This window comes from Epinephelus moara, chromosome 13 (genome assembly GCF_006386435.1).
Source record: "Epinephelus moara isolate mb chromosome 13, YSFRI_EMoa_1.0, whole genome shotgun sequence".
NCBI lineage: Eukaryota > Metazoa > Chordata > Actinopteri > Perciformes > Serranidae > Epinephelus > Epinephelus moara.
In genome coordinates, this window is record NC_065518.1 from 444188 (window position 1) to 454413 (window position 10226).

A 10226-nucleotide genomic window follows, 5' to 3' on the forward strand; every position below is an offset into this window, starting at 1 on the left:
ACACACACACACACACACACACACACACACACACACACACAGAGTTTTCATCATTATATAGTAAGATAAACTCCAGATGGTGAAACAACTTGAAGAAAAGCTGCTTGAAAAACAAAAGAAAAAAGTTTTAAATATTTCCTCTTTCTTTGTGAAGAAGGGGAAAAAAATCGAAGGTTGGAAATAAAAAAAGAAATGTCTGCAAAAGAAAAACAGTTTAATTTAGGTCAATGCACTCGGGGTCACCATGGAAACAACCACAACAATCGTAAGTGCTACATCGTAGGCAACAGGACAGTCACATGTGAGCTCTTGACCCTAAACACTCTGGATGAGAGGAGAAACGTCTTCAAGAAAGGCAAGCAAGTCCAGTTGCCTACGATACAGCACTTAGGATTACCATGACCTGGATGACTGAGAATCTTCACCAACAAACCCCAACATGCGGTGCTAACTGAACCAGTGAACCAATGTTGGTCCAGAGCTGCTCTCAGAAAAATAAAACTGTTTAAACCTGAAACTTCAATCTGGCTGAAGCTGAGACAACTTCTCTGTAGGTTATCTGATTATAGATATCATCACCATATCTTTGCTCTCCGTGTCTCACTGTGTACGTTACCTGCCAGTGGAGGCCCAATGAGCAGCGTGATGCTCTCCATGATAGCGAGCAGGCCCAGGGCAGAGGGGAAGCGGCTCATCTCCACGATATCCATGAGGACAGTGAACATCAGGGAACCCACCACGCTCATGGACAGCCCGTAGACCGTCACATAGGTCAGCAGCACGGGGAAGGTGGGCCCGATGCAGCAGATACTGTTACTGAGCCCGTTGACCAGCAAAGCAGAGGCAAACACGTAAATGTGTCGCCCTTTGAACCACGGCATGCTGAGGATGATGCCGAACGGCGGCCGGACCACGATGTTAACCATACCCAGGATGGAGAGCAGCAGCGCGGCCCGGCTCTGCTCCATGTTGTTAGCCGTGGCGTAGGGCACCAGGTACACCAAGGGCACCACAAACCCGAGCATCATCCACGTGATGCCTATGGCGTACACACAGTATCGTGAGTTGTAGCAGAACTGATCGAAGGCCATGTGTTTGCTCAGGGACGCCACCACAAAGCTCCATATCCTTCTCATTCTGCCTTTTTCCTTCCTCACATCTTCCTCCTCAGGCAGAGGGGGTCCCTGATTCATCAGCGGCTGGCCTCGATGCTTGGGGGGCTGCAGGGGCCTCATCACCGCTCCGCACACGCAGCAGTTCAGCAGGATGGCCCCCAGAACGAGGAAACTTCCCCTCCAGCCCAGCTCTGTGTGGAGGTAGTTACCCAGGAAAGGCAGAGTGCACAGTCCCAGGGCTGTGCCTGTGGAGGACATCGCGTTGGCAAACGCACGACGACGCACAAAGTAGTGACCGAGGATTGTCACCGCCGGCTGGAAGCTGAAGCAGAAACCAAGTCCTGTAACCACAGAAGAAGACATTCACAGCAACTGCAAAGACCAAATTATGAAGTGAAGTTTGTCATTTTATTAGCAAGGAGATTAATCTTCCTCCACTGGAGGAGGTGATGCAACATCTCTAACTTGAGAAACTGAGGCTGCTGTCAGCCCTAGAGTGGTCTCCTTTGGTCTGAATCAGGGAATGGTTTTATTATTAAGTTGCATAATTACCTAGAGTTGGTTCGTTCGCAGCTACATTTACAGTTAGACTGGTGCAAAAAAGCTGCTCTTGATTGGTCAGAATTTCCATGTGGGAAAAATCCAGGAAGTAAAGCAAACGTTGAAGAAGAGTACACTTGCAAGATAAATGTGACACTTTCTAATGTCACAATGGAGGGACAACTACGCAGGTTGATTTTAGCGCTGCTCATCGTGGACTATATTGCTGTCATTGTTCATTTTAGTCAAACCATACAGTTTGAAAACGAGGCGCGGCTCCAACTAGAAAACAATGTTTTGATGCATTGGATGTGCTGAATGTGCATATTAAGGCAGTACAGGAGGAGGTGCACATTAATAATCCTCCAGGACTGTAACATGCTCATGTTTAACCCAAACAATGTGTCATGTGACTGCAGTTGCTTCACATCCAGGTCGGAACACCTTCTCACCACAAACCAACCGCACCAGAGTTCCTTTGGAACCGGACTGAGACCACCTCTTCAAGAAGGTCTCGGTCCGGTTGTTTTGGTGTGTTCACACCTGCACAAATGAACCGCACTGAGGGGGCAAACACACCTGAGTTTGACTGAACCGAACCAAACAGGGCAGGTGTGACAGCAGCCTCAGATTCACATGAAACGGCTCTTCTGATAAATTTCTGAGAATCTGGAATCCATTTATAGATTATATATAAAAGCTCAACTCTGAACCTTCACTTTACTGACAATAACTCCACATGGAGTAAGTCACTTATTGTTCTACATCTTCATGTAGCCGATCATGATAGGATCTATGTCATGCAGCTGCCTGTTCCTTTAAAGGCTCTGTATATATGTGTCTGTGCATATGTGTACATGACTATGTGTTCTTTATTTCACTGTTATATTGTTAAAAAGTAAAAATATGTACCACGAGTATCAAGTAAAACAGCTGACAGTAGGAGGTGGGGAAGAGTCGCAGCACAACGAAGGACACATGGCTGTTAATAGTTGAATTAATCTTCTTAAATGCAAAATATGGACACATACAGTATGTTGAGACTAAAAGAAGAACAATGAAAGGAAATGGGGAAATGGATTTTGTACCAACTCAAAATGGCAGCACTGGAGTGGAGCCAGATATGATTCAATCTGCAAGACTATGACAGGAGCCAGTATTACACTTCCCAAGCAGTGTTTGGTTTCTTTGTCACTGTCATTGTTGCGGTTTAACATGTTTGTTTGCCTATAAAGATCTAACTGACAAAATGTCTAATTCCTGTTTGCACGTGGAGCATCACTAGCTTTTACTGGGAGTCATGGTTTTGCTGGTTGGGTCTCCACTAAGTCCAGAGGAGTTTATCTCCAGCTGCTCTCTGACTGCTGTTTGCTCTTTGCTGTTGTTCAGGTAACGTAGTGTTGTTGGTCAGGTGTCAGCTGGAGCCATAAATCAGCTGAATGTTTGCTGACCTGTAATAACCCCAGCTGTGATGTAGAGCTGTACGATGGACTGGGTGAACGAGCTGGCAGCCATTCCAAGCCCACTCAGGACGCCGCCCAACATGACCGTCGCCCGGCAACCGAGTCTCTCCACCAGCACGCTGCAGAAGGGACCTGTGGATCAAATGTAATGCTCTTAGTTTAATGCATACCGGGCACAGGCTGACCCGGGGGGGGGGTCAGCTGGTCTCAAATGACTTGTGTTGAGCTGAAGGAAAGCACTGGAAGCACGACTGGACGTATGTTTGCTCTCACGCCTTCTGTGTGTGCACATGGCGTGTAACTGAAGTGACACATACATCAATGAACATATGCTGCGTTTCACGGTTCAATCATCGTTTCTGTCGGTCGTTATCTTGACATTTTGCCTGAAGAGGAAGTTCCACATTATATATTCTGAGGCTTAGATACAGCGGGGTATATTGGTTAAAGGTCACCGACGAGGGTGGTAAATTCAACACACGCCTTTGTTGTTAGGCAGCAGGGCTGCGAGGTGCTGATGGGGATAATACCTGGCTGGTGTTACTCAAACTTCTCCTGAAGTAGCCTCAAAGATGAAACACTGAAAATATCACAATTAATACTTGTTTTAAGTCCCGTCTGTGCTTCATCTCATATGATAGTTTCAATTTCTGCTGAATCATTTCTTCAATCCACAGACCTCACATGAGCGGATCAAACTTTGTTCAGCTCACTGAAGATTAACCTGAGGCTCTTGTCACATCTCTGTAAACTCAGGACAGAAACGTCTCAGATCAAAGCATTCCTCTTTGTAAAAGCCGTGAGAACTTTGTGCCATTATCACACTCACTCTTTCTGACTCTTTACACTCGTCAACTGGTGAGAACAAACATGTCCCAGACACATGCTTCAGATGGAACAGCTGCTGATGGGAGTGTTTCTGAAGGGAGGTTCTTGTCTTGGTCAGCCAGATAATAAAAGATAAAACCTTGCTGGCCAATGTGGCTCATCCCAGGTAATCACCAAAGTGATTTTATTACTAAGAAGAGTGAGCGTGGCTAAAGAGCAACAGCAGCTACAGCATAAAACCATCGTTCATCCATTGTTGTCCAGAAACAACCGTCCAGCTGCTGTAGATAATCCCACTGTTTGCTGAACCTTTAATTAAAACTCCAGTGTCCAGCTGTCAAAGGAAATTACTGAGACTTTAATAAAAACTAGACCTCTAAATGAAGCCTATAAATCCTTTGCTGGCTAATGTGGTGCATCCTGGGTATTTACCAAAGTGACTTTATAACTAAGAGGAGTGAGCGTACACCAACAGACTGTGTCTCCTAAAAGCTAAAGAGCAACAATATTTATAGGATGAAAACAGTGTTCAGTCATTGTTGCTGCACAGAGACGGTCCTGCTGCTGTAAATAATCATTAGAGCACTGAATGTGGATTCATCCGCCGCTGAAAATAGTCCCCAACAAACACAGTATTTCCTGCTGTTTGCGTATCTGTGACACCAAGAATTAAAAAGGGGGTCCAACCTGGTACCAGCAAGGTGTACCTAATAAAGTGGCCGGTAATGTAGGTCTAAATTAATGTAAACAGAAGCTGGATGTGGGGAGAGACTCAGAGATCTAAAATCTGTTTACATGTGATACAACATTTCTGATCCATGCCAAAAAACTGCTCTCAGCTGTGTTTACAGAAATAAGGACTGTCGGAGGAGTTTAAGCATCGTGACGGCACGGAGCAGTACTGATTGTTTTTGGTGTAACCAGAGAACTTCTTCTTCTTCTGCAGAGGTAATTAGTGAGCACCTCCCACAGCAAACTACACTTGATACTGTGGAACAGAAACGTCCTCCTCTTATCTTTTAGAAATAACGTTCCAAGACACGACGGCACTCAAATGAAAAAATGATGATAATTACTGTTTTTGACAGTTGTTGCTGATAAACTCTGATAACATGGAGACATTTTTTTGTTCTGCCAGGAAACTTGTGTTACTTGTATTCATCCAAACATGTTTGAAAAACCTGTTTTTAATCCTTTTTAACCAGAAAGTCTGCTGGACTGAGTTACACATCCAGACTAACCACATTCCTTCCTGTGACTGCGTCTGAGGGTTGGACATCCTGTGAAACTGCCCTCACTGTGCCAAACTCCTGCCTGCTTTTCACTTCTGATGCAGCAGCATGAAATCATGCTCATCACCAAATCTACATTCTGCTCCACACACTCACAGAAAGACGCACCTTGATCTTCTACACTGCCTTTATTTGACCTCTCACAGCCAACAACACTTCCTGTTTCATGCATGTTGCATAACGCGTCATTGAGGAAGGATGTTGACATTAGTGACTGGAAAGATAGCGCCGTGGTGCACCACACCGAGGACTTGTGCACTGACAAAAGGATAAAGTAGACTTTGCACAACAATCAGCAGACTCTGACATTTGTGTCAATAACAGACAAGGTTTTGATATTACAGTTCCTGTCGTCAGCACATTTTCTGCATTACAACCACTCAGTGTTTTTACAGCTCTCCACTTCAAATGTAAAAAAGTTGGGATGCTGTCTTAAACGTAAATAAAAACACAATGCAATGTTTTGCAAATTCCTTTTGACCTATATTCAATTAAATACATCCATCCAGCCAGAGCTAAAAATTGAAATTGAAAGTTTTACTTTCTGGCTCAGCTCCCTCTTCACCACGACGGACCAGTGCAGCGCCCCCATCACTGCAGAAGCCGCACCGACCCGCTGATCCATCTCACGCTCCATTCTACCCTCACTGTGAACAAGACCCCGAGATACTTGAACTCCCTCGCTTGAGGCAGTAACTCTCCTCCAACCTGGAGAGGGCAAACCACTGGTTTCCGACAGAGGACCATGGCCTCAGACTTGGAGGTACTGACTCTCATCCCAGCTGCTTCACACTCGGCTGCAAAACGCCCCAGGTCATGCTGGAGGTCACGGTTCATGTCTTCATAGATGGTGTTTAATGTGAGCTGAGGTCGTGGCCACAGTCACGTAGTCTCACTGTGAATGGGTCATTTATGGATTGTAGCATATGGTCAATGGGCTGCACCTGTAGAGCACCTTTCAGGTCTTTCCACAGCTCAAGGGACTTTTACACCACGAGTCACACACACATTCACACACACATTCACACACTGGTGGCAAAGGCTCGGTAACCATTCACACTCTCACACAACCATCAGGAGCAGTTTGGGGTTCAGTTTCTGCCCGAGGATACTTTGATATGCAGACTGCAGGAGCCGGGGCATGTTTACCACTGTGTTACATCACCTGATCTTTTAACAACACTCAGTACTTCAGGTCAAAAAGGATTTACAAATCATTACATTTTACATTCAACACAGCGTCCCAACTTTTTAGGAATCAGGGATGTAGTAGTTTCCATTGTTAGCGGTGCAGTCTGTCATTTAAATTCATTTTGTCTCAGTGACATCAGCCTCTGTGTTTACTGTGTACAGTCGTGTCACTGCTGTATCAAGTTACTACTGAAACATCTGTGTTGCTGCTGCTGGTTTATATTTAGCCGGTGGAACAAAGGAGGGCCCTCACATGAAACACACGCATCCATCACTGCGGTCAGAGCTAAAGGTCAAATATGCATCTAGTATCTGACAAGATAGTAACTTCTGCATGTTTTTGACAGCGTGTAAGTCTTAGATACTGCAGATACTAATGGTGCACAAAGGTGTTGCCACCATTTAAACAACAAAAGCTGAAACATAAAGACTTTAAGAACCTAACTGTCATTTTTCTGTGTGAAACAACATCTAAATTTGAGCTGAATTAAGAAAATCTGACAAATAAAAAAACAAACCAGGTAAGGCTGCAGCAGAAAATCACCTGAGTGTGTTGATTGAAGCAAAGCGTGGGTTTTATTGCTCATGTGTCCAACTTTATAAAGTGATGCATGTGCCGTTTCATCTCTTACAAGTTTAGATAGCATCACTTTAAAGTCTGGATAATTATTTCTTTGTAGCTCTGAGGTCTTGATGTGCAAAGTGCTGAAGTCCCTCTCAGCTGTGGGTAATAACCCAGCCTCAGTTTCTCATGGTATAATCTTCTTTGAATCAACATCAGCACAGCGAGACAGTTAGACACACGCACATATTCTCCCTCCTGAGTTTCACATGTTCCCAGTGTCACAGCAGCAGGTAGGAACTGCAGTTACCTCGAGGCAACTAAAGGGCAACACGTCTTATAATATTAATACTACTATAGGCGATGATTAAAGAACAGCTGTAGTGTAGAGTGGTAATGATAAAACTCTGCACAAGTACCTGTTGAAAGTGAACAAATGAAGGTATATTAAGATGCACTGTTTAAACTCATTTAAGGGCAGGTCCATTTTTGTTTCAATATCATTCTGTAGCTTCACAGTAGGGTTTCCTTATTTATGCAGAATCTGTAAAGGAATCGCATACAGATACACTTTGGTTTTATATTCTATAGTTTATATCTCTAATTATCTAGTGTCTACAGACTGATATGAATACCAGTACAATTAACATTTTGAGTTCCACAACATTCTTGTTTCAGCGTGTTATGTATCCGTACAGGTGTTTGCGATTCATTGTTCTTAAAATCGGTTGGTTGTCCTGGTTGAACGGGGAACACCGTCTAAATTAAGAATTGCAATATGTTAGGGGCGCCCTGTGGCTCAGTGGGAACAGTGGGCGTCCCATGTACAAAGGCTTTATCCTTGCTGGAAGAACTGTGGTTTTGATCCCAGCCCATGGCCCCCTGCTGCATGTTTTACATTTGGAAGAGAGATGTTCACTTTTAGTTTTGGACAGTCTCAGACGCCACACAACATGTATGAGTTTTGAAAATGGGTGTATTTTCCCTTTAAAAAGACAAAAATACACTGATTGTGAGGAACAAAACATTTACTGGGAAGAAGCTTTCTTGAGTTAAGGGAAGACTCGTGGGTACCTAAAGAACGTTTAGGTTTTCAATCAGACATCTTGAGGTGAGAGGTCAAGGGACCTCTTTGAAAATGGCCATGCCAGTTGTTCCCTCGCCAAAATTTCTCCTAACTTTAGAGCGTCACTTCGCCCCCTTCCCAACAAGCTATGCCAACATGGTTGGTACCAGTGTGTACCTTCAGTTGTCAAGCTCACAAGATACTTCTGTGCTAGCTTAAAAAAATAGCGCGCTGCAACCTCTTAGATGCAGTAATGTTGGCGTTTGATTATCTTTAACAGGAGGGCCAGTGGAGGGGACAACAACTGTATCAGGGCAGCGATGGCACACCTGGCCCACCCTTGGAGTCACCACTTTACCCCCTAATTGGCACAGACGTTACGCAGTGTGCTGCTGTGGATTAGTTTTGATCCAGAAGTTACACAATAACATAAACCAACCGATCAAGGCAGCAGTAGTTCACCGAATGCTGTGTTCTGTGAGGTAAAATCACTGTTGTCAGTGGAGTCTGATGGCTTTGAACAGAGCCATATAACAGCTTCAGTTCCCCCTCAGAGAGGGCGCTCTGATGGCAAAATGCTACACTGATAAAGAATAAGTACCTCAAACAATCCCACCTCAAAGAACCCAGACTAACTCTTTCCATTCATCATCAGTGCTCTAACCTTCGTCAGTGGTTTTTGGTAACGAGGGAGTGGGTGTTTACTTTTGAAAACCCGTCAAAGTATGCAGATGGACCCATCCTTTAAAGTTACCCATTAACTGCATGGAGAACTAACTAAACAGAGGACAGTTTATTTCCTGGCCTGCATACTTTACCTCCGGCATGAAGCACTGACGTCATGATGGAGGGCACCCAGGAGGTCTCGCTGTTGGAGGCGTGGAACTCATTCTGCAGGTCGGTGTAGAAGATTCCCACACAGGACGGGAACGCCAGGGTCAGAGCCAAGACCATGATGGTGGCAGCCAGCACCACCCACCCCCAACCGCCATCTGGAGCTGTGACTGCTCCCGTTACACCCACAGAGTCTCTGCATTCACCTCCCTGCCCCCCCTCCTCAGATTCACAGTCGTTGGCCTCTTGGACTTTCTCCATGCCGTTGGCCAGCTCGAGGTCAGTGGAGGCCTCTGAGCGGAGGCAGCGGTCACTCGTCCCTCTGATTCCATTTCTCTGAGTCATTTTCTGCTCTGCAGTTCAGGAGAGGCTCCTGTGTTCGCTCTGCAGGGTGTGGAGTTACTTCTGCTGTCCATGTCACTGTAACTGCTGCGACCATCAGGGACACCTGGAACAGCAAAGCAAATAAGGTGTGTAATAATGTGTGTAATGTGCAGAGCAGCTGGAGCGGCTTTTATGGTCGGCAGTGTCTGTCTGTCTGTCTGTCTGTCTGTCTATCTGTCTGTCCACCACTTCTGTCCACACTGACACTACTGGATGGACTCCAGTGAAATTTGGTACAAACATTCACGTCACCCTCAAGATGAATTAAAATAACTTTGATGGTCCTCTGACTCTTCCTCTTGCATCATCATCCTCATCAGGTCAACATTTAAACTTGTCCAGTACTTGTTTATTAGGACTGAATTAGGGATCCAAGTTACTGGATATATTGACGATATCCGATATATAACAAATTCTTTGGCCGATACTGATATCGATACATTCACATTTCCCACCTAATCTCAGTGATCATCAAGTCTCTTCTGTAGTGGAATTAACATCATATTATTCGTGCATACTCTTATCCTGATGGCCCACCATACATTACCTTTTGTCAACTGTAAATTATGTCCCCACAGGTAAACTTTGCCAACATCTATTTTATCTAATAAGATAAAGTTTTCAACCCGTTCATCTCACTTCAGCCATTTTTTTTGCAGCAAAATGTATCTAGTGGACTGAAAAAGCAACTGATTATATTCATTTAGTTGGCTACCTGAAGTTTAATTTGTATTTGTAATATTAACAATTAATAAAATAACTAGTCCATACCCACTGAGTGCACAGCTGCACATGTACAGTTTCACATGGTGTGTGTTTGGGATACAGGTCATAGGAAATTGCAGATTAAATAGTCAACTGAACCCATTAAGAAGAGCAATGTATTCACACAGAGTGTTTGTGAGTTTGATAGTACGATTGCTTTATTGAAAGTACAGTAGTACCATTGCC

General features: G+C 44.5%; 1 protein-coding gene across 1 annotated transcript in view; it reads right to left on the reverse strand.

The window, feature by feature from the left end:
- slc16a5a (solute carrier family 16 member 5a) overlaps window positions 1–10226 on the reverse strand; it is a 27109-nt gene that overhangs the window by 8344 nt on the left and 8539 nt on the right. The window contains exons 2-4 of the mRNA XM_050060404.1: window positions 8876–9339; window positions 3107–3250; window positions 617–1456 (exon numbers count right to left, since the gene is read on the reverse strand). Of these exons, the coding sequence (XP_049916361.1) occupies window positions 617–1456; window positions 3107–3250; window positions 8876–9236 (1345 nt within the window). The 5' untranslated portion in view covers window positions 9237–9339. The remainder of the gene's footprint in view (window positions 1–616; window positions 1457–3106; window positions 3251–8875; window positions 9340–10226) is intronic.